Source organism: Ambystoma mexicanum, chromosome 13, assembly GCF_040938575.1.
Source record: "Ambystoma mexicanum isolate Mex_15411 chromosome 13, UKY_AmexF1_1, whole genome shotgun sequence".
NCBI lineage: Eukaryota > Metazoa > Chordata > Amphibia > Caudata > Ambystomatidae > Ambystoma > Ambystoma mexicanum.
The window spans coordinates 380,293,936-380,319,232 of NC_090938.1; the positions used below are offsets into that span (position 1 = coordinate 380,293,936).

At 51.8% G+C, this 25,297-nt stretch overlaps 1 protein-coding gene across 2 annotated transcripts in view; it reads right to left on the reverse strand.

The window, feature by feature from the left end:
- CARMIL3 (capping protein regulator and myosin 1 linker 3) overlaps positions 1 to 25,297 on the reverse strand; it is a 2,002,476-nt gene that overhangs the window by 121,503 nt on the left and 1,855,676 nt on the right. For both annotated transcript variants that reach the window (XM_069633925.1, XM_069633924.1), the window contains exon 39: positions 8,720 to 8,827. In XM_069633925.1, coding sequence (XP_069490026.1) covers positions 8,720 to 8,827 — 108 coding nt within the window. The remainder of the gene's footprint in view (positions 1 to 8,719; positions 8,828 to 25,297) is intronic.

Here is a 25,297-nt window from a genome sequence, read left to right on the forward strand (position 1 = left end):
AACCTTCCCAGTAATATGTAGCTCCAGCCCATCCCTAAGTGCCAGTAGAACCCCCGCTTTCTTTTCAGATTGGGTAGCTTGCATTGCCGTAGAATAGCCCCACAGCTTAACCCTTCTACGGTCAGCCGTTCGGATATGCGTTTCTTGCAGAGTGATAATGTCCGGCCATTTGCGCCTGTTAAAGCGCTCTACTTTCTTACGCTTAATCGGCGAATTGAGGCCGTTAACATTGAGGGAAAGAATTCTCATTGCTCGCTGGTTAGTCATGGTGGTTCAAAGCCCTACAGTATGGGTCACGCAAGCCCCCTCTTATTGACCCCTCCTCCTCCCTTAGGCTTCCTCCTTTGGTGTACGCTGCAGAACCCTTTCTTTCGCATCCAGATCTCTGGGTCTCCCAAACCCCCCGCCTCCCCTCCTTCCCCCCATCCCTCGCCCCTGGCAGCGTGGGACGATTGGCCTCAACCCCCCTCGAATCCAACCTTCGAGAGTCGTCCCATCGCTTGCCTTCCCAGTGTTCCAACGCGGGACCTCTCCGTCCCATTCCAAGAAGTAAATGCCCCTCTCCTCCCCCAAAGGCCCTTTAGGTATTGCTGAAAACCTCGATCTCGCCTCAGTCTTTCCCTGCTTCTTATGCCCTCCCCAGGCATCCTTGTATTACTTCTCCCTCCGGATTCTATGTTGGTGGTCGCCCCTTGTAAGCTTCTGGGCCATTCTTAACTTCTGCCCCCTCCATTATGATGAATTTTTTAAGACTAGCTTGTCGAGTTTCCGTTTTTCCTAGTCTTTTTTGAGCGGGCCGTAGACCATTCCCATTCTCTACGCCCAGTCCGCTGGGTCGGAGTCGGAGTGGGTGGCGATGGAGCATCCTCCTCAAGCCCCAACAGGGCGAGACCCTGTTCACAGGTGGCTATCCTCTGCGCCTTTCCTTGCCATACGAAGGCCAGGCCGAAGGGATGTAGCCATCTATAACGAGTACCCTGGGCTCTTAAGTGTGCGAGCACCGGGCCCATCCTTCGGCGTTTGTTTAGTGTTGCTTGTGCCAAATCCTGATAAAGTGCAATCTCTGCGCCGTTCTAGGTGATTCTACCTGCCTTGCGTGCTGCTGAGAGGATTCTCTCCTTCGTCGAGTAGCTATGCAATGCCACTATGACATCTCTAGGTCTAGCACTTGGCTCCACTCGTTTGGGGCCCACTCTGTGAATCCTATCAAAGGTCACGTCCATCGTGCCTGGCGCCTCCAGGAGATCTACAAGAATGCCCTTCACCACTTGGGGGAGATCCTGGGTGTCCTCTGGGAGGGCCTTAATGCAGATATTCGAGCGCCTGGACCTGTTTTCCAAGTCTTCCACCTGAAGTTCTAGGATCTGTGTGGCCGTCGCCAGAGTGTCCAGGAGTGAATCCGTCTTTCGTGCATCCTCGGCTAAATCCTGGATCGCCCTCTCATTCGTATCCACCCTTTCCTCTATTTTACTGATATCTCTCTTGATCTCCTGAATGCCCTCCGCCAGGTCCTCCCTGAGGACGTCCATTTGCTTTTGGCCCGCAGTGGTGATCTTTTCTACAATATCGGCCAGCAGGAGCTTCAGTGCTGATTGCGCGATGGGTTGCTCCTGGGCTTCCAGGTCTGCTAGTGGTTCCCCTCCGGGCCTATCGTTGGGAGTTGTTCACTGGGCATACTCCGAGTCCTTGGCCCATATCTTTGTCAGTGCGTGGTCCTGTAACCTCCTTAGGGTCCTTTGGAGGGATTGGGTGCCCTTGATTTTGTTCTTAGACATGGTGGTGGCGCCGCCTGGTATTGTGCCAATTGTTTGAGCTTCCGGGGTCCTCCAGGGGAGCGGGGCCCGCAGGGCCGTCCTAGTCTCCGCACCCGGAGAGCCTCTTCGCCCTCTATGCGTAGAGCTGGGTGATCGTCCGAAAGGGGGAGCCCTCGCGGCTGCTGGTGACCTTAATAGTTCTCTAGGCAGCACTACAGCCCCCAACTCAGCCCAGGGTTCACACCAGTCGCAGGGCCTCACTGCCCACCGAGCAGGGTGAAAATCCTGGGCCATGATGTGGTAGAAGTTCGCTTCAGGATCCGCAGGGCAGGGGCCGCGTATGTCACCAGGAGGGCCCTGGGGGGTTGCGCCTCTCAGCTGATGTGGGGATCCACGCACATCTGTCCCATCTAGGGGCTCCTATGCATGAGAGAGGGCAAAAAATAAAAATAAAAAAGGGGCCCCCACCAGGGTCTCCCCCCCCCATGGTGCTCTCCTCAGCCGAGATCAGCGTCCAGGTGCGGGCAAAACAATGGTGGCAAGGGGAACACACTCTCATGCAACCCCAGGGAAGGCAGGGAAATAACACGCGAATGATGGAGGGGGTAGGCGCAGGAAGGGGAGCCACCGCCGTCTCCCCAGTTAAGCCCGTACCTCCGCAGTGCGTGCTGGGGTGTGATGTCCTCTGCTTCCAGGGAGGCCTTCGTGCTCCAGGACCTGCTGCTCCTTGCACAGCACCGTCTCCGGTGACCGTCCTTCAGCGTATGGTGCGCTGTACCGGAGGGGGCCTCCCTCCTCCAGGAGCACTCCGAGCACTCAGTGCCCCTCCTCGGATACGGGATACTCTTCCCCTCGGCGGCACGGGCAGCGATGTCCGGGGGCGGGCTCCGGCCCCCCGACCCGTTGCAGGTCTTGTCTCAGCCCCAGAGCCCCCCGAGATGCCGAGGAGGCGCGATGTTGTTATGGGGGCGGGAGCCTCAGGTGGTCCGCCCGGGGCCGTGCCACAGGCCCCCGCGGGCCGCAGTCCTCTGGTTCCTGATGAGGCACGGATCCCGCCTCCTCCTCCTCCGCTGCTGGATGGATGGTGCCGCGCTGTCCGGAGGGCAGCACTAATGAAGCCCCCGGTCCGCCACCCCCGATCCTCGCCGGGGATATTCTCCGCCTGCTCCATTGATCGCCACAATGGGGAGGGGGGCACGCCGTCTGCTAAAATCGCCTGTGGAGCGCTACCACTCTTGGCGGGCAAGTCTTTTGGGCCTTGAGGGCGGGAGCTCGGTGGCCGCGGTGTTCACTGCATCGCAACCATCTTGGAATCCTGCAGAGGCATTTTTGAAGGTACCCCATATTGTACACAGGAACAATAGGGGAAGATGGCCAGCAGGTAAGATGCTGCCTCAAGATTCTCCCAGATTCAGGTAAGAAAATTGAGCATTATCTATTTTTTTGCATGCCATTTAACACCTTCTCATTAGCCTTACCGAAGGCACATGTGTTTGCTGTTTTTGGTGTGTTTTTTGTCTGGGTTGGGGAGCAGAGCTTGTCGTTCCTTAATTTGGACTTTCTTTCTTTTGTTTATATCCCTTTGTTGGAGCAGTTGAAAATTGCGTTCTGTGGCCTTTTGAACTTTCAGCACAGTGATCACGGCATCAATAGCTTGTCAGCCTGATTGCAGCTGCTTGGTGCAGTGTGCATGGAGTGGAAGAAGCAGGATCTATTTGTGGGATTTAGCGGTGGAGGGGCTTTTAAACATGGCATCCCTGTCAGGCATGTGATGGATCGGGAGAATTTGTCCCTTCTTCCCTAGGGGGAGCCACCCACTTTAAGGGTAGGGAAATGTACCTGCTCAGCAAAACTCTCCCAAAGGGATTTGGGAAAGTGAGACCTCACTGGGAGTGACTCCCCTTTCAGGTATAATGGCTCCCATTCCCATGGGGAACTCCCTATACACAAGGTATTATCTGCCTACATGGGAGTAAGTAAGAAATACTAACAATAGCTCTATGTGTGTGGCTCAAAGTAATGCTGAAAATACATTTATGTGTTTGGCTCAAGGTAATGCTGAATTTTCTACCTGCTTGACAACCTGTAGTGAACAAGGCGAATACGCCCCTTTGGCGTACCCGAGCAAGAATAAAGGGCTAACAACCCTCGAATGGAGGAGGAGAAACCCAAAGCTGAGGTGAGTCTCAGACCTGAGAACATTGGCAAGGAGAGGAGCGTGCAGACCAACGGTGCCGGCTGCAGCGCGGAAGGAAGCAGACGCCAGAGGGAGACACCATAAACCAGACGAGGAAGCGCACATGGCCTGAGAGGCAGAGGCCGCCGGACTGGACCTGGAGGTGCAACCACATACAGGATATGGTGAACCGGGAGCCTGCAAACAAACACCAATTCGAGGGACCAAGGGAGGACTGGGTCCTCCTCTTTCAGACCAAGAGCCAGTGAGAGAGAAAGAGCGAGGGCCGAGATGATTCTTATGTTACAGATCCTCATTGGAGCAAGCACCGTAACACAGCAGGTACGCGGGTTGCCCAGTTCTGAGGGAGAAGAGAAGGGCGAACGAACAGGATGGAGGGAAGGAATACCCTAGCATCATCCAAGGGTCACAGGAACCTGAGAGAACAAGACAAGGAAAAGGTTTACAGAAGCCCAAAACACCTGAGCAGCATAAACCTCGAGAAGGGTCACATGGACCCAAGAAAACTAAGGGAGCCAGAAGCAGAGAAGGGTCATAGGAACCATAAAAATCTAAATAAGATATTGGGTCAGGGGACACAAAAGGAGTGATAGGGTCATAATAAGCATAGTGAAAAGCAGATATCACAGGAGTAGAGAGGGACCTGAAAGCTGGTCGAAGTGTGGGGAGATTAAGTACGTTGGGGGAAAGGGATCAGGGAAATATCCCTCCACCTAAAGACGTTTGGGGATATTGTGTTTTTCCAGGAACGTGAGACTTCTTTTTAACTTTAGGGAACCTTTGATAGACTGACAAGACTGTTCCATTGGAACCAGACCCAGGAGGGATTCCTGGGACAGTCAGAGATCCCTTTGTGAAGAACCAAGAGTGCAGGGCACTCATTTTCTTCTTTTATATTTTTGCTGAGTGGTAGGGCCAGTTTAGTCGGTAGGTTTGGACCGAGGACTATTTTTATTTTGGACTGTAGACAAACACCTTAGTTTAGTTTGGTCAAGAAAGGAACACCCTTTTAGTAGTAGGGTCAATGAGGTGTTTTGTTTTCATTTGAATAAAACTGCATTCAAATATGTCTTCTGGTCTGAGTCCTTCTTCTGTATTGCCACAGAGGGCAGAGATGGAAAATAGGTGATATTAAGGTTCGCCGTAGAAGCCTGTACCACAAAACTCTCAGAGGATGCAGGAGCAGAAAGAAGCAAGGGATCAGAAGGGGTTGGTCTGTGCTTCTTGGCCAGGTCACGTTCCACCATAAGAAGTGACGCCTGTATGGCCCACAATTCCATCACTGGCACCCTCTAATGCCTGATTGGAAAGTAAACCTTCTTTTTTAGGACCCTCGTCCAAGATGTCCGTCATATCGTACTGTACCTTCTGACATTAAAAGGCTGACAGCCCTGAGGTTTCGACCACGTTTGTCATAAGGCACTGGAAACCGGCATGTGGCTTGCCAGGGGTGGCAGCAGGGATCTGGTCGACCTCTGGCAAGTTGCCAGGCCACTCGCCTTCTACAAGTCAGCTGATAGATTTGCATATGGCTGGATCCAGTATGATTTGTCAGTAGAATCATAAGCACACGCCTATCAGAATATTGACTAATGTCAAACTTGGAATTAACAGCTAACAATGCAATCATTACGACAGACAAGTGTTACTACAAACAATATACATGGAGAGCATCAATGCATACACATCTAAGGCACATACATGGAAAATCTATTAATGAGGAAACAAATACCATGACCAGAAAATTACACTAAGATTAGAGATCATCATCATCATGTACAAACATTGTATTGTCTGTCTGGTGCCTATTTACTGTTCCATGTATGTTGTGAGAAACCTGACGGTGTCTCCCTGGCTGGTCCCCATGGATCTGTCATCCAGGTGGCCAGGACACGGCCATCGCTATTGGATCCAGTTCCTGGGGGTGAACCAGTGAGGGAGGATCTCCTGGATGGGGGGTCCTTGGTGAGTGGGAGTGGCCCACCGACGGGCGAGACGCAGTGTCCCCCTTCTTTTGAAACCTTTTCCCGGTCCTTCCACGTAGGATATTCCAAAACACTGCCCCTCTCCCTTTTCCACACAAACACTTTCGCACAACACGAAAGACAACGGACTAACCCCGAAGCCGTTTACCTGACATGTCCCAATACCAGGGTCAGGCAATTGACCAGAATCACACACACCTCGCAGCCCTTTCCCTTCCCCAAAGGGATGAAAGAGAGCACAAGAGCACAGGACAAGCAAGACAGACCGCACGACTTGAGAGTTAACTCAGCATGGCAGTTCAAAAGGAGGAGAAAGATGGCACAGACAGAGAGGGTGAAAGGAGAAAAGCAACCTTGCCCTTTCCAACCAAGGCCTGTGAAACCTCTGTAGAAAGTATAAGGCTGCAAACAATAGCCAGCGTGTGTTGCAGCAGATGTCTACGGTACACAAGACCCTCCTCTGCTGATAATCAAGCTGGGGAAGGACGCTGGTCTCGATGGTGCCAACCTTGGCTCCAAGGATAAGGAAAGGCATGCGGTTCATCACAGCCGGTGAGTCGAGGGGAGAATCGATAAGAAACCGAACTGCGTTGAACAAAAAGTAGCCAATGGCTAAATGTGAACTTTGAAAGGTTTAATGAGACATTGATAAAGAAGGGCAAAACCAGCAACAGAGGAGTATGGCACCACGTGGGTGCTGAAGCAGGAAACTCTGGGAGATTACCCGAGGGTAGAAACTACTGTAACCAGAAGCCCTTGGGAAGAGGCAAAGAAAGGTCAAAGTGGTCATAAAGGGGTCTTGTAAAATCCTCTCTACCGTTGAAAGTCTTTGACCGACAAAGAACTATGAAAGCTAAGGGAAGTGAATCCTGTATGTTGAAAATTAATACATGAACTGGGGAAATTGGCAAGAGTGAACCCGGGCGAGGGATGCTAATTAAAAGGGACAGAGCCTGAAAGTCCTGTGAGGAATTATTGGAAAAAGTCGAAGAGAGTGAACCCGGCAGAGGGAAGCCGACAACAAGGGGAAAAGGCTGAAAACCTGGTTAAAAGGACATTGAAAATTTGTGAAAGCGAGAAACATTGTAAAACAAGGGGAAGGGAAGTATCCTCCTTGCTTTCTAGGGTCCGAGCCCGGCTGAGGGAGATCCAGGGGTGAATCCATCACCCAAAGTGTTCTGAAGGGTCAGCGCCGAGAAGATGGGGACCCAGGGGTGACGAATCCCCAACTCAAGTACAAAGAAGCAAGTATTTCAAGACGAGGGGAAGGGAAGTGTTGCCCTTGTTATTTGGGATCCGAGCCCAGCCGAGGGAGATACAGGGCTGAAAAGTTATCATATAAAGTTCACTGAGAAGGGACCATCTTATGAATTTGTTGAATACGATAGTGTGAAGGGTCTGCGCATGGAAGAGAAGGACCCGGGGGTGAAGCCGTCACCCAAAGTCTACGTGAAGCAGAACTTGTGTTTGTTTGTTGAATACATCAGGCCTCGAAGGAAAGAGACTTTCATTGAAAAGACACTTTACCATCGAAGGACCTGATTACTGTAACGGAACTGTCAGCTCGTGCTGAGAAGGCTTGAGCACGTGCTGGGCCAGCTAGAACGAAACTGTCAGCTTGTGCTGGGAAGGCTCGAGCGTGTGCTGTGCTCCAAAGTCCCACTTTGTCCCATGCTAAAAACGTGGGGAAGGGAGACCCCAAGGCAATCACATCCTAACTTATTATTTGAACACTGTTTCCTTTATTATGATACCCTATCCCACACTCTTTCTGTAATTAGCAGTAAGGAATTAACAATAGTTTTTTCTTAGTATGGACCTTTTTATTTTGACACAACGCCACTAGGACTGCCTTATTTTTTCATCATTTGATGGTCGACGCTTGCTCCCATCTTAGATTTAGGTTAGGCGTTTTTCCACCCTGTATTTATAGTTCAATAAAAACCCTTGAACTGCGATCACTTGTGTCTGTCTTTACTGTTGCCACCATGAGTTCCTCATCTTAAGCCAAACCCTAAGGAAAGTACCTTAAGAACATAGCACAAGGTGAAGGTCTACATATACAGCACCTTTAGAGTATGTGTATCATGTTTTCAATGCAGCATGACTAGATCAAAACCACTGCTTAAAATTCATTTGTGACCGAACAAAAACAACCGCCCGGTTATCTCATATCATCAGTGATATCATTGCTGATGCCATTTGTGATGTCATCTTTGATGCACTGGGTGGTAGTCTTAGCAGTGCATGGTGGGGGCGAGAATTATGTCTTCATGGCTTAACATAACTGCACATTTCTTTGGTTTTTCGATTTTACCTTGCAACCATAAGATCCCTTTAAGTCCTTTTCAATGAATTTCATACATTTTTATTAGTTCACCTTAAACATAACATCCATTTAACAAAGTTTGTTCAGTGCATATATATGTGTTTGTGCTTATCTGGTCATCACAGTGAAAAAGTGCTGGCCAAAATTAAAACGACCAATCAGTGGTCGATTTAACAATGGCATACCTTACAAGGCAAGTGTAGTTGACGCAACTAGAGATTACCATTTCATCGGTAGTTGATAGATTAGATATGAAATTAACATTTCCGCTTTTTAACATCAGGAGAGGCTTCTTGACAGAAAGGCTGCTCACAGCACATTGATAACTTAGATAAGGCTGGAGAACATATACTTTTGATGTAAGCAGTGTCTTGTGATATTCACTTAATCTGAACTCTCTAAAACAGTGATCTGCCTGCTCACAAAAATTCTACTGGGCACAAATTCATCATACCTCCACTCTCAGACTCCGGGCTGCGTCCTGAATCCAGTTTGTCGCATGACTGGGCCCGCCGGGAACGCTGAGGCTTTAATGGCGGGGCCTTCACAACCCCATCGGGATCTGTCAAAAAAAAGAAAACAGGAAAAAGTGAGGCAGGATATTATTTAACTCACTGTAATGTTCTTTCTGATGGATGTCCCTCCATTCCTCATCTTTGACATCCCTATCATAGATAGGGATATACCTCATCTATGAAGTGTGAGGAACCAAAGGGAGTCTCACTTGCTTGTCCCCGGTGATCTCTCTCTCAGGTGGCCAGGGCACGGCCATCGCCTTTGGATCCAGAACGTGGGGGTGGACCAGTGCAGGAGGATCACCTGGGTGAGGGATCTTCGGGGAGTGGGGGTGAGGCAACCGATGGTGAGACGCAGTATCCCCCCTTTCCCGTACCCATACCCCGTCCTATTTTATAGGATTCTCCAACTTTCCAACCCCCCCCCCCCTTTCTACACGAACACTGGGCTGAAGAAGAGGAGGACTGAGAGTAAAGAGGCTAACACTTACATATCTCATTGGACATGTCCTGTTAATAAGGTCAGGCAAAGTCAGGCACTTGATCTTAATTAGATACATCTGATATCCATTAGCTACCTTCACACGGATAAAAAGCGGAACATTGAGACACACTCTGAGCACAGTGAGACGCAAGAAGGAGCAGATCTTCCAGGGAGAAGGCGAACCCACTGGAGAAGAACGACCGATCGAGGGACCAGAGCAAGGGGTAGGGAAACCCTGAAGATCCCTGCAGGAGGTTGTTGCCTCCGGGAAACCGTGAAGGATACGCGGAGAAAGCCAAATCCCCGACAAGAAGAAGCCTGCATTGTGTTTCAAGGACACCAGCGACCCTCCCGGGTGAATGGTAGAGTTGGGGAGGCGAGGCCAAAGCCTGTGGTATCAACCTTGACTCGTGAATCCAAGCCGCAGAGAAAAGAAAGGAATGCACACAATCAGTGAGTTAGCGAAACACATGAAAGGCTGGTTTGTGTCAAGGAAAGATTGAAGCCGCAACAGTGTATTTCACAATTGAAGGTTGCGTGCATACCGATGAGACGCGAAAGAAAGCAAACCAGTAGTGAACTATAAACTTAACAATAACTGTGACTCCAGTGATACAGAGTAGCGCAGTGGTCCAGCGAAAGGAAATAGCCCACTCGAAAGTCTCTGCAAAATGTTTGATGTCTTGTCATAAAGCGACAAAGTGAACAAACTCTGAAATGTGCAATGGTTAAGATTAATCCCGTTGAAAGAGGAAGTTAAGTTAAAAGCTAAATGCTTTAAGAGAAAGATTTCTTTGAACTTTTCTGTTTGTGTTATGGAAGGAACAAGTTACTTACCTGCAACTGTTGTTCTCCAGCATGGGCCTGGCATGGATTCACATGCTCATGAATATTCCCCATTGTCAGGTTGGGAATCCTCGGTAAAGAAAAAATCAGTATCAGTTTCGTTTCTGATCTGTCTTTCTTAGTAGTAACCAATCACTGATCTCTGGGTCATACTGCCCCCAGCCAAAGACTGCCCTCTCCCTAAGCCCAGCCTCCGGCAGCCATCCTCAGATTTGGTAGCACGCCAAGTGGCAGTATGATCAAGTGAAGAGCCGCCGAGGGGTAGGTGGGAGGGTTCGCATGTGAATCCATGCCAGACCCATGTTGGAGAACAACAGTTACAGGTAAGTAACTTGTTCCTTCTCCAGCATGGGGTCTGGCATGGATTCACATGCTCATGAATAAAAGAATACATAGCAGTATACACATGCACAACCATGGGAGGTGGCAACAGGCTCAACATTAAGCACTACAACAACTCAACATTAAGCATCTCTTACCTCCTCACCAGGCTCACCTTAAGCGAACAGGTTGCGCAGCACTGCTTGGCCAACCCTGGACTCCTCCCTGGAGTCCCGATCGACGCAGTAGAATCTTGTGAAGGTGTGTGTCGACCTCCACGTAGCAGCCCTGCAGATGTCCAGCAGGGGTACGCCAGACAGAAACGCCGTGGTAGCAGCGATCACTCTGGTCGAATGGGCTCTCGGCAGCGGTCGGTTTGCCAACCAGTGACAATGCATGATGCAGCCGGAGAGCCATCTGGAAATGGAAGTCTTCGAGAGAGCCTTTCCTTGATTCACAGACCCAAAGTTCACGGCACCTTGGGCATGAAGGAGGGGTGCGTCCTAAGCACTACCCTTGTGTCATGAAAAGTCAAGTATGGAGGTTTGCAAGATAGGGCCTGAATCTCTCCCACTCGTCGTGCAGAGGTGATGGCCATGAGGAACGCTGTCTTCCATGACAGGAACTTCAAGGGCGCCGAATGCATAGGCTCGAATGGGGCTCCCATGAGCCTGGTCAGCACCACATTAAGTTCCCACGCCGGGGCAGGAGTCTTCACCGGCGGGAATGAACGGAATAGTCCCTTCATAAATTCCTTTACCAGGCGATGGGACCACAAGGACGCCCGTCCCATAGTCCTGGTATATCGGGAGATGGCAGCCAGATGTTTTTTTATGGAGGCGTGAGCCAGTCCAGCTTTGGCCAGCGACAGTAAGTACGGTAGCACTTGAGGGAATGTAATCCGCAGAGGGTTAATCTTCTGTGCACGGCACCAGACAGAGAACCTCTTCCATTTATGACCGTAACACTTGAGAGTTGAGGATGCCCTGGCCTTTGCAAGAACCTCTCTGCAATCAGCCGGGATATCGTACCGTCCAAGCTCTAGCACTGCAGGAGCCAGGCCTGCAAGTTCAGCGACTGTGGGTCGTGGTGTAGAAAGGCGCTCAAGAAGTCCAGAAGGTCCGGGAACCAGATCTGCCTCGGCCACGCCGGTGCGATGAGGATCATCCTGCACCTGGACTTCTTGAGCTGGCTGATGAGGCGGAGCAGCAACGGCAACGGAGGGAACGCGTATAGAAACAGGCCGTCCCAAGAGAACGAGAAAGCATCGCCCATGCTCCTCGGCTGTGGGAACCTGCTGGCGAACCTCTGGCACTTGGAGTTCGTCGCCGTCGCGAACAGGTCGATCCGCGGTTTGTCCCATCGTTGGAAGAGTCGATCCACTTGATACTGGCGCAGTTCCCACTCGTGGCACGAGCGCAGATCCCTGCTGAGTGAGTCGGCGATGGTGTTTTTTATTCCTGCCAGGTGGAAGGGAATCAGAAACATCCCCTGGACGACGGCCCAGTGCCACAGATCCTGGGCCTCCTTGGATAGGGCTGGGGATCTGGTGCCTCCCTGGTTCTGTATGTAGAACATCGTGGTGGTGTTGTCACCACCTTGTCCTTGAGGGACGGGAGGAACGACTTGAGCGCCCAGAACACTGCACGGAGCTCCAAGATGTTGATGTGAAGAGACCTCTCCTCTGGGAGGCAAAGGCCTCTTGCGTGGAGATCTCCTGTGTGGGCCCCCCAACCCTCCAGAGAGGCGTCCGTAGTCACCGCCTCCTGAAATGCCGGGGTTTGAAAGTCTGTGCCCGTCGTGAGGTGAGCCCGGGTGCCTCACCATAGGATCGCCTGACGGAACTCCTCGTCAAGGGGGATCCTGTCCTCGAAGCAGCCCCCCGTCTGAAACCAGCGGGCGTTGAGAAACTCCTGTAGCGGACGCATCCGAAGTCTGCAAAGGGGTACAAGGTAGATGCATGGGGACATCATCCCGAGAAGGGACTTGATGGACCTCACCCTGGCCACGTCCGTGGCTAACAGTCGCCGTACCTTGCCCTGGATGGTTTTGGTCCTCTCCTCTGAAGGGGAGGCCAATAGCTCCACTGTATTGAGCTTCGCCCCCAAAAACAGTGCTACTTGCGACGGAAAAAGGTGGGATTTGGGGTAGTTGATGAAGAACCCCAGCTGCGTGAGTAACCGGACGGTCCTCGCGGTATGATCGACGGCGAGTTCCCTTGACCTTGCTCGGATTAGCCAGTCGTCCAGGTAGGGGTAGACGTGGATCCCCCGCAGGCGCAGCCGCGCCGCCACTGGTGCCAGGCACTTGGTGAAAACCCAGGGTGCCGACCTTAATCCGAACGGTAGGGCTCTGAATTGGTAGTGGCGTCCTTGAACCACGAACCTGAGGAACTTCCTGTGCCTTTCTAGAATGGGGATGTGGAAGTAGGCATCCTCCAGGTCCAGCGACGATAGGAAGTCGCCGTCCTCCAGCTGTCCCAGTACGTGCTGGAGGGTGACCATCCTGAATTTCTGCGCTTTGATGTATTTGTTTAACCGACGCAGGTCTAGGATGGGGCGCCAACCGCCTGTCTTCTTCCTGACGAGGAAGCACCTTGAGTACACTCCGGAGCCCCGGAGCCTCCTGGGGACGAGCTCGATGGCACCTTTCTTGAGCATCGCCTTTACCTCCAACAGCAGTTGAGGGACGTGATTCTCCTTCCTGGCCACGGGAGGAATGCGAGGGCACTTCTTTAGGCATTCCAGCGAGTGCCCGTTGGCCAGGGTGTCCAACACCCAACGATCGGTGGAAATGGACTCCCACACCCTGACGAACTTGGTCAGTCGGCCTCCCACTGGGGTGCTTCGGTGGGGGCCCGACCACCCGGGCGGGTCAGTCTTGCTTGGAAGCGGCCTTGCCGCCTTGGCCTCCTTGGCGACGACAGCGGGAACCCCCTTGCTTGCCGCGACCTCTGTAGGCCTCCTCAGAAGAGGAGCGGGCCGCCTGGCGGTAGGTGGAGGAGCCACCACTGGATCCTTTGGAGGCACCTTGTCTGCCTCCAGAGCTCCGAAAGGGCCGTCGCTGCTGAAGCACTCCAAGGGCCCAGGCCGTCTCCGAGTCGGTCTTGATGGCCTGTAGAGACTCATCCACCGCCTTACCAAAGAGTTTGTTGCCGTCGAACGACATGTCCAACACTCTAGTCTGGACGTCCTGGCGAAAGTCTGTCGCCTTGAGCCATCCTCGTCGTCGGAGGCAAACTCTGTTGCCCAGTTGGCGAAATCCGGTATCGGCAATGTCCGTTGCCACCTTAATGGCGTGATCCGACGCCACCTCGCCCTCCTGCAGAATTTCTAGGGCCTCCTCCCTTCTGTCATCAGGCAGGAAATCTAGCAGGGGAGCTATCTTGAACCAGAGCTCGCTGTCGTAGCGGTCCACAATCGCTAAGGCATTGGCCGCCTTAATCGTTGTTGCCGCCGACGAGATGACTCGTCGTCCCATAGAGTCCAACTTCTTACCCTCGCTGTCCGGCGAGGAAGTGGAAGTTGAAGCCGCCGGGCCTGCTGCCTTCTTCTAAGCCGCTGCTGAGATGACCGAATCCGGCGTGGGCTGGGCCCTGAGGCACAAGGGGGCAGCATCGGGGACTCGGTACTTCTTCTCGTACCTCTCCCTCTTGGCGGGTATCGTGGCAGGGTTCTTGAGGACAGCAAGCCCCTCGTCCCAGATGTCGTCGAGTAAAGGGACAGCGAGGACCGTCTTCCTCTTGGCCTCTCGTCGTTGGTACAGAAACCCCTCCTTTTTCTGTTCTTCAGGGCAGAGCTGGAAGAGCTCGGATGCCCTGGTTATCAAGGGGTGGAAAGAGCCAACCTCGTCGGCTGGGGAAGCCCGCGGGGGGGTGACGACGGGATGTCTGCTGTGTCATCGCCGCCGTCGTTGTCTGTCCCCATCGCCGTATCCGTCGCCGTATCCTCTCCCAGCGAGAGGGATGAGGGGTCCACCGGCCTCGCGGGCACGAAGGGCGGAGAGGGGTGGACTCTCCTCCCCTTGTTCGGAGGGTTTCCCGACAGGCCTGGTTCTGGATCCTCCGTCGGGGTCCGTGGTAATCTCGTCCTTTTCTCGGTACACAAGGATTGGATTGCCAACAAAATGGCCGCCGAGCTATCCTGGGGCTCTGGCAATGGCTGTGACGGACGGGATGGCCGTTCCATTGGGCCCTGTTCGTCCTCCTCGTTGCTATCTTCGATCACGTCAGCAGGGGCCGTCCCCTGGGATCCAACCTTCTCGAACCTCTTGTTGAGGTTTATGGACCTCTCGTTGAGGCCTATGGACCTTTCGTTGAGGCCCCTCTCGGTCTCCACCAGTTCCTCCTCAGAGGCTGATTCCGAGTCTGTAACGGCCACCGGCCCCCCCCCTCTTTTTCAGCCGGGGGCTTCACGGGGGTCTTAGCGGTGGGCTGGAAAGAGGATTCCCTCCGCGGCGGCAAAGATACTCTGGGCCCAGAGGCCGTTTCATTTGGCGTAATCTCAGCCGGCTCCGCCAGGGTCGCAGAGACCACGGCGGTAGAGGCCTTAGCCGAGTGGATCAAGGCCCTCACCACCTTAGATGCGTCCTGGGCCTTCGCCTTGGGGGGAGGGTCAACGCCTTGCTCCCCCTTCGAGATCGACCGGGTCTGCTCTAGCGGCCTACCCGGGTTCTCGGACTCCCTCTTCCCTGAACCAGAGCGCTGGCTCGTGGTCGAACGTGCCGGGGAAGTAGCGCCCTGCTTGGCAACCGAAGAGGCCGACCTTTTGCCGCTCCCGGAGCCCACAGACACGCGGTGCTTGGCCTTCTGTTGGGCCCCCGTCGCCGGGGCGCCCTCAAAGGACTTAGAAGCCCGCTCAGCCTTCTTCTTCGCCTTCTCACTTGCTGTGCCCTTCTCCAGCCAGGAGGCGAGGCGGGAACGACGATCTTGTTTGGTCCGTTCCGAAAGGTTCTTGCAGAACGCACAGTTCTTCTCCACATGCGTCTTGTCCCCATGGAGGCAGTAGAGACATCGCGAATGCTCGTCCTCCTTGAAAACGTTATATAATCCGCATCCAGGGCAGTTCCTGAACAGCTTGGATCCGGGCGTCGAGCTTCCTTTGTCCTGGGCCATGTTGAGGTAGGCCGCAGACCTTCCGGAATCCTCCAAGAAGTGTAAACTCGATGAAAACTTCACCCTTGAGGGGCGTAGAAGAATTCCGAAACGGGTCCCCGTCATCGGAAGTAGAAACGGTGGAGCTTGAGGCTCGATTAAACCGAAAAAATGAGAAAATCCCTGAAAAAACATGAAAACGCAGTAAAAAACTCGAGAGCTAAACACGAGGACTCCCAACACTTGAGCGTGCGGTAAAAATCTGAGGATGGCTGCCAGAGGCGGGGCTTAGGGAGACGGCAGTCATTGGCTGGGGGCAGTATGACCCAGAGATCAATGATTGGTTACTACTAAGAAAGACAAATCAGAAACGAAACTGATACTGATTTTTTCTTTACCGAGGATTCCCAGCCTGACGACGGGGAATATTCATGGGCATGTGAATCCATGCCAGACCCCATGCTGGAGAACTACCGAGACCAAGAGACACTGGGGCAAAAAACATAAGGGAAAGCTGAAGTGAAAGTCGAAGTGGTCCTGCGGAGGCCTATGAAAACAACCTTGCACATTCAAAAGTCTTCTACATCAGTGAAAGGTGCAAACCTGACTGAGGAAGACCTGGAATGTGAAATAAGTTAGGGGAAGGGAACCCCTAACAAATGTGAATGAAGCTTGGGGAAGGGAACCCCTGCAAGTGCTCTGGTTGTGAGATCCGAGCCCAGCTGAGGGAGATCTACATTGAATCAGGTACTTTTTGTTGAGAGGTCCGAGCCCGACTGAGGGAGACCTACATGAACTGTTGATGCCTTGAGAAGTCTGAGCCCAACAGAGTGAGACCTACATGAACTTTTGTTGAACTGTCAAAGAACTTTTGGTGAACTGAAAATACGTGAATTTAACGTGGAAGGCTAAGCGGGCCTCGACCCACGTTTTGAACTACCTTTTTTTGATAACCTGAGCCAGAGTGTGTCATCCTGTCTACAGATACCACCTTACTCCATGCTGTCCAACATGGGGGGGAGAGTTGACTCAGCCACCTTGATCCTTTATGTTATAACACTGACTTTCCTTTGCATACATACTCCCCTTTACACACTTTTTGTATAAGAGATAGGGCAGCCATTAGGTGTTTTAGTATAGGCCATTTTGATTTGACTTAGACTGCTTAGGACTGTTTTCTTTATTATTTGATGGTAGAGGCGACTCCTATCATAGCAATAGGGCAAAGAGCAAGTTACTCTCTTATCTGGTAACGTTCTTTCGATGGGATGGTCCGACGACGTATTTACCTGGTAACATTCTTTCGATGGGATGGTCTGACGACTTATTCCATATCTATGACAGTAATCACCACAGCTGTGCTGCTTCGGAAAATCTTTCGGCGTCTGCGTCCTGCGTCGATAATGTTGATACGCCGTCCTCAAGGACCTCCTCCGACGCCACTGGATGTTATAAGTAGGACGCACAACGCCCATAGCCTCAGTTGTAGTTTTTTCCCAGAACATGTGGCACCAGTCTTCTGCCAGTCTGACCACACAGAGCCTTGCGGAAACGTAAGCTGCAATTGCATAAGAAATTCTGTAGCGGGGAAGGCAGGGAGGGAGCGATATGGAATACGTCGTCGGACCATCCCATCGAAAGAACGTTACCAGGTAAGAGAGTAACTTGTTCTTTGAGGGGATTGGGTCCTCTGACGTATTCCATATCTATGACACACTCCCAAAGCAGTACCAACGCAAGAAGGTGGGAAAATAATTTAGAATACAAAAATGTAGAATGTCCAATCAAATTGCACAGTAAAGGACCGCCTTGCCAAAGGCCAGATCCTGCCCCCGGATAGAATCGAGAGAGTAGTGATGTACAAAAGTATGGACCGAAGCCCAGCCCAGGTGGCTGCAACACAGATGTTACAAATGGTTATAGGTCAAAGGATCGAAACAAAAGGATCGAATCAAAAGGATCGAAAACATATATTATTTTTTTAAAATATTTTTTTTATTTGGGGGGGCCCCCCAACCCCTGTTTCAGTGGTAAAAACCACTTTTTTCTACCTATACGGAAACCCCAAAAAATATATATAATGAAAAAAGAAATTCGACCCTTGTTTTCGGTCCTATTGCGTTGATCCTTTTGCATTCGATCCTTTGACCGGACACCGTTACGAATAGGAACAACCCTCTGTAGGTCAGTAGAGGCAGCCATCCTCCTGGTAGAATGGGCCCGTAAACCAACCGGTGGGTCCTTACCTGCCAAGCGGTAACATTCAGAAATTGCTAGAATAATCCAGCGAGACAAAGTCTGCTTAGTCACAGCTTGTCCCAAACGCTTTCCAGCGTAACCAATGAAGTGTTGATCGTCCACTCTGACCCGGGACATGCGTGAAATATAAAATCTTAAAGCTCTCCAAGGATCGAGCCTATGGAGCCTCTCCTCTTCCTTACCAGGGTGCGGAGGAGGATAAAATGCCGGAAGAATAACCTTCTGGCCTAAATGAAATTCCGAAACCACCTTCGGAAGAAAGGAAGGACGAACTCTAAGGACAACCCTGTCCTTATGAAACACCGTGAAGGGTGGCTTAACTGAAAGTGCCTGTAACTCACTCACTCTGCGATCGGAAGTGACCGCAACTAAAAACACAGTTTTAAGGGTTAACAGTCTCAAAGGACAAGAATGCAAAGGCTCAAAGGGAGCACCCATTAGAAACTTGAGAACAAGGTTCAGGTCCCAACCGTGCACCTGGAAAGGCGACGAAGGAAACACATTAGTGAGCCCTTCAAAAACTGAGAAATTAAAGGGATTTTAAAATAAGAACACTCCTCAGACGAGCGCTTAAATATAGACAGCGCCGCCAGGTAATCTTTGATGGTACCCACTTGCAGGGCCCTGTGGGCCAAAGAAAGCAAAAAAGACAGAACCATAGGAATGTCACATGAAAAAGGATCCACTTTCTTAATCCTGCACCAGTCGCAGAACTTTCTCCAACGGCAATGGTACAGGGACTTTGTCGCGGGCCTTCTGGCAGAATGCAACACCTCCATCACGTCTTCAGGGAGGTCCCAATCCTTATACCTCAACCTTTCAGAAACCAAGCGTGAAGGTTGAGGGATCTGACCTCTGGATGGAGAACCTGACCCCCCTCCCGTGAGAGCAGATCGTCTCGGTAGGGAAGACGACGTGGAGGGCAGATGGACAAGTCCAGAAGGTCCGGGTACCAGGTCCTCCGGGCCCATGCCGGAGCAATGAGGATCATCCGGGAACCGAACCTCTGTAACCTCCGCAGCACTTGTGGAATGACGGGGACTGGAGGAAATGCGTACAGCAGTGGGAATGACCACTCCACCACGAACACGTCTCCTAAGGCTCCTCTTGGAGGGAATTCCCACGAGCAGAACCTTTCGCACTTCCGGTTGACACAGGAGGCGAAGAGATCCACTTGAGGGGTCCCCCAAAGGGCGAAGATCTCCAGGAGAATCTCCTGAGCCAGCTCCCACTCGTGAGAGATCGTGCTCTGCCTGCTCAGAGCTTCCGCCGTCTCGTTGTCATCTCCGACCACATGAACTACTGAGATCGAAATTTCCTGCTGGATTGCCCAGAACCAGAGCTGCATCACCTCCCTGCACAGAGGAAGTGACCCTGCCCCCCCTTTTTGTTGAAGTAGTGCATGGCCACTGTGTTGTCTGTCAGAATCAGGACATTCTTTCCTTGAACAGTTGGCAGAAAAGCCTTCAGGGCAAGCCTGACGGCCCTCAGCTCCAACAGATTGATATGGAGTCTGACCAACGACGGAGACCAACGACCGCTGACTGTCAACTCATTGGCATGAGCACCCCATCCCGTGAGGGATGCGTCCCTCACGATCGTCACCTCCGGCCAGGATAGCCAAAATGGAGCCCCCTTCATCAGATTGCCTTCGACGCTCCACCACAGAAGGCCCTGGGCAGCCGAGGGTGGCACCTGAACGGGGTCCGACATCCTGCCGGAGGACTGAGACCAATAGGAGCTTGAGTGCCCATTGCAAAGATCTCATCCGCAACCTGGCCTCTGGCACCAGAAGAATGCAGGATGCCATGAGGCCGAGCAATCTCAAGAACTCGAACGCAGGGAGACTCTGGGCATGTTGGAACTTGTGCACCATCTGCTGAATGTGATGAGCCCTCACCTGGGGAGGAAAACACTGCCCCAGGGACGTGTCGAGCACTGCTCCGATGTACTGGAGCCTCTGAGTTGGTGTCAAGTTGGACTTCTTTAAGTTGAGGGAGAAGCCCAGCCTGTGGAGGGAGTGGCAGGTGACTGACAGATGATCCAGTGCTTGCTCGGGAGATCTCGCCCTGATCAACCAATCGTCCAGGTAGGGGTAGACGTGAATCTCCCCTTTCCTGAGATACGCTGGCACCACCACCATGAGCTTTGTGAAAACCCCCGGGGCGGAGGTCAATCCGAACGGCAGGACCCGAAACTGAAAGTGCGAGTCGCCAACCGCGAACCTCAAGTACTTCTTGTGCTTGGGACGGATCGGAACATGAAAATAAGCGTCCTTGAGGTCGAGAGACACCAACCAGTCCTGAAGTTGAAGGGCCTGGAGGACTTGAGAGAGAGTAACCATCTTGAACTTGTCCTTCCTGAGGAGTATGTTCAAACAGCGCAAGTCCATGATGGGTCTCAATCCCCCGTCTTTCTTCGAAATCAAAAAATAAGGGGAATACCATCCCTTGTTCCTCTCCGCTACAGGCACCAGTTCTATGGCGCCTTTCTCCAGCAGGGATTGAATTTCCTGCGCAAGGAGCGGATCCGGACTCTTCAAAGAGAGATTCCCTGGTGGATTGTCGTGAGGCCTCTGCCAGAAAGGAAGACAGTAGCCGTGGGCTATGATGTCCAGAACCCACACATCTGAAGTAATGGCACGCCACTCTACAAGATGCTGCGCCAGCCTTACCCCAACCGGCGAAACATGGGACATGGTCTCATGACTGAGCTCATGGCTGCGCCGTTGCCTGAGGGCAAAGAGGCAACTGCCCGAGCGGCATTGGCACCTCGAGTACCTTGTTTTCCACCTCCGGCACTCCTACGGTGGCCCCTTTGACTGGCAGCTCCTCTCGCTTTACCAAAGGATGAGTAATAACGAAAGGAACCTCCCCTCCATTGCTGTCCCCTAGGACGAAAAGGCGGAGGTTGTCGAACTGCAGCACCCAACGTCTTCGCTGCAGCTTTGGAGGTCTGCAACTTCTCAAGGTTTTCGTCAGCCTTGCTGCCAAAAAGATGTTCACCGTCAAAGGGCATGTTGAGGAGCCGGGCTTGCACATCAGGAGCAAACCCCGACTTCCGCACCACGCAAACATGCGTATTACGGTGCTCGCCGCCATGGACCCGCTGACGCAATCTGCCATGTCCAAACCCGACTGAACGGCCTCACGCATGACATCCTTGCCATCCTGGACCATAGCAAGGAAACCATTCCGTTCGTCCCCTTCGGGAATATGTTCAGCCGCTAAGGAAACGAGACCAGGCACATACAGAGTTGGCCGCCTGAGCGCCATACCCCCTGAAGAAATCACTTTCTTCGCCCAACCATCAAAATGCTTGTCGTCCCCATCAGGAGAGATGGTAGGATACGACGCCTGCTTTGCTGGGGCTGTAGCCGCCTGCACCACCAAACTCTCCGGAGTGGGGTGCTTGGTCAAGTAGCAGGGGTCACTACTGGCTGGAAAGTATTTTCGCGGCAAAAACTTGCCCACTGCCGGGAGACTCTCCGGAGCAGTCCAAGCCGCCACCACCCTCCTCTGTAGAGCCATATGGAACGGCAGTACCGGGTCAGTTGGTGGACCTTGTTCGAGGATATCCGTAAGGTCATCCTGAAGAAAATCCCCTGGGGGAGCAGACCACCCCAAGTACTCGGTAACGCTAGACATAAGGCGCCGGTACGAGGAGTCGGCATGGGTGCCAGGCTCAGGTCTACAAAACTCCACCTCCGGAGAGGTGTCCAGACCACTGGCGTCGTGCAGGGACTGACGCAGGTCCTCAATTTGGCTATGGCCCGAGAGAATCTCATCTGGCACCGTATCAGGAACCATGCCATCATCAGAGCCCTCATCCACCTCTGAAATGTACTCAAGATGGCGGTAAGAAGGCACAGAATGGGGAACAAAGCCATGCTTGACCTTGGCCAGAGCCTTTCTAGGGGGTTCCACCGTGCCCCGGGGCACCCCCATCGAAACAGCCTCGAAAGGCGTCGAGGGTGTCGAGTGAATCGGCATTGACGCCGAACGCGGCGCCGACAACATCGACGGCGTCGACACAGGCCTCGAGGCCGGAGCCCCGAGCGTGTCCCTCGACAGCCTGGGCGCCAATGGCATCGACGACTTCTTCGGAGGCGGAGCCTCGAAAGAGTCCGTCGACGACCTCTGCGCCACAGGCGTCGACGTCTTCCTCGAAAACATCACAGGTGCACACGGTCTCGAGCGTGTCAAGGACCGGGACCTGGAACGGGCATGACGAGAATGATTACCCTTGTCCGAGCGGGGCCTTTCCCGCGAATTGTGCCAACCACCCGAGCCCGAAGGCTTACGAGCGGTGTCTCTCGACCGATCACAACCGACCCCACTCTGAGCCTCGGACAGACCAGTGCCCTGTGATTCAAGAATCGCTAGCATTTTCTTATCGAAGGAAGCCCATTCCTCCGGCGTCGCATGCTTGGTGGGATAAGCGACCCGCCGATGGGCGGAGACCTCGGATGAGGACGGGGAAGGCGACCAATGACAACACTTCTGGGAGTGCCTCGAAGAGGCAGAGGAGTGGCTGGACCTACTCCGGGACCGAGACCACTGGACTTCCGATGACGATGCAGAGATAGCCCCTCGAATCGTCCGTCGAAAGCCCCGCAGACCTTGACTTCCATGGCTTGGACACCTTACCTACTGACAGTTTCTTCTTGCGCTCCCGCAAGGCTTTGGACGTAAGCGACTGGCAGTCGACACAATCAATCATCCGTGTCATGGGCCTCCCCGAGGTACCAGAGGCAGGCGTTGTGCGAGTCTGTCACCGACATCTTGGACCCACAGTCGCCGCACTTCTTAAAGCCCGGACGCAGAGTGGAAGATGAGGCAGACATCACGAAGTATAACTTCACAAACTAACATGTTTGAAGAACCGAGAAAGAACCGAAACTCCAAAGTGTCGAGGCGCGCCGAGACCTCCGAAGTGAACACGTTCGCAGAAAAAACGGAACTGAGGCTACGGGCGTCGTGCGTCCTACTTATAACATCCAGTGACGTCGGCCGTCGGAGGAGCTCCTCGAGAGCGGCGTATCGACGTCAGCGACGCAGGATGCAGACGCCAAAAGATTTTCCAAAGCAGCACAGCTGTGGTGATTACTGTCATAGATATGGAATACGTCGGAAGACCCAATCCCCTCGAAGTAGGAGTTTTTCCAAACCCCCGGAATTTAATAAAGGTTTTGTAACTTGTAGCTCTTGTGTCAGTGTCATACTTGTTATACCATGCCTCCCTTACATATGGTGTCAGAGTTGGGATACAACTCAATTGAGACAAATTGGGGGTCCCTAAAATTCCAGAAACATAGCCACAGAGTCTCAGACTCCTCTATGCCACGAAATAATCCACAGGCTTTACTATATGTAGCAGCACAGAGGCCACTATCCCTCCCGGGTAAACAGGGATGATTCCCACTGTCTTAGTTCTAATACCCCCTTCAGGTTGTTATATTAGACTGGCCCCAAAGTCTGGCCTAGCCTGGAAATTTGGTCTGGATGTCCTAGTAGGCATTATAGATCCAGACTTTCAGGAAGACATAAAAGTTATTTTACAGAGCCGTGGCGAGACCCCCTATGAAATATGTCCTGGAGACAAAATTGCACAGGGAATTCTTGAGAAAGCTCTATTTCCCCATTTTGAGGAAGAAACTGAACCCGAGGAAACAGAGGGGTAACTTAGGCTTTGGAGAGGCCGATCAGACAAGTACAACCAGAGCAAAAGGGGAAGATGAGCCTACCATCCTTCCCGACCTAGTCTTTGCCCAGCGAAAGGATCCAATACTCACAGAGGCTTTCTTGCAAGAGATTCCTAAGGGAGAAGGACAAGAAAAGGGAAGTGCCTTTTTCTTCTTGAAACAGGGATTACTATATAGAAGGGAAACCTCCAGGGAAGGCCTAAGTAAGACTCAATTAGTAATACCCAAAACCCATCGTAAAATCGTGCTTGAGATTTCACACTCTCATTTGACAGGGGGAAACTTGGGACAATCTAAAAGTCAAGCTCATAACAGTGGGAAATTCTATTGGCCGGGTATCCATGCTGACATAAAGTATTTCATTCAGACATGTGAGCTATGCCAAAAGACAGGACCAGCTCACATATTCCCCTACCTGCCCCTCTAAACCCACTACTGATAACAGACGGTCCTTTCTCTAGAATCGGGATGGATATTATTGGACCGTTGGAAACTACTAAACCGGGCAATACGTTCGTTTTCGTAATCGTTGATTATGCTACCCGGTACCCAGAATCCTTCCCCATGCAGAACAACACAACCCAGCAAATTTAAAACACTTGCTCCGATTGTTTTCTAGGGTTGGTTTCCCCAAGGAAATTCTAACGGATGAGGGATCCCATTACATGAGTAAACTCATGGGTGAAGTTAAGGAATTACTACACATTTCCACCTTAAGAACCTCAGTTTATCATACCCAACAAGACGGACTGGTGGAGAGATTTAATAAGACCCTCAAAATCATTCTGAGAAAGTTAGTAGAAAGACTGAGATTGTATGATCCCTCAGGCACTGGTTGCAGTGAGAAAAACCCCTCAAGCATCCACCAGTTTCTCTCCTTTTGAGTTACTCTACGGAAGGGAGCCAAGAGATGTCTTGGATATACTCAGGCAAACCTGGGAAGAAAGAGAAGTGGCACCAATAAGCCCTTTCACAGACATCTAACCGATTGCGAGAGCTCATGAAACACGTTCCGAATCCTAGTCCACATTCATATGGAGAAAGCTCAAGCCCAACAAAAGCTTACCTATGACAAGAAGGTAAATCAGTGGGTCAGAAAGTGTTAGTCCTTTTACCTACCTCTGAAAATAAACTTGTTTGAAAGTTGCACAGGCCCTATGAGGTACTAGAGCAAACAGGACCCTGTACCTATAAAATAACCCAACCCGATAGAAGGAAAAAGACCATCTACCACGTAAATCTCCCAAAAGAGTACAAGAAAATCCATTTGCTGCTACCTCCTCTACGTTATCCTTTTTGGTACCCGAGGAGATTGACAACCTAGAACTCATTCCCTAAGAACTACCTAAAGATAAGCAAAGGGATTTGAACGACCTTATTACTGCATACCCCAATGTATTCTGTGAGAAACCAGAGAGAGTACATGGTACTTACCACTACATCAGAACCCCCAAAGGGAAACAGGTCCATTTGAAGCCATATAAATTCCCAGACGAACGAAAACAGGTAGTGATTGACAAGCTTAAAAAAATGTTAAAGGCAAATATCATCGAGCCCTCTTCAAGCCCATGGTCCTCCCCTATTGTGTTGGCGATTAAATTAATCAATCTTGGAGGTTTTGCATAGACTTTAGGCAAGTCAATGCCATCTCCGCCTTGAATGCCTATCCTTTGATAGATAAACCAGGAAATGCCACATTCTTGTCAACCCTAGATTTAACCAAAGGATATTGGCAGGTCCGTGTACATGTGCATGGACCTGGTAAGGAAAAAACTGCTTTCTCAACGCCAATAGGCCTATTACAATTCAAA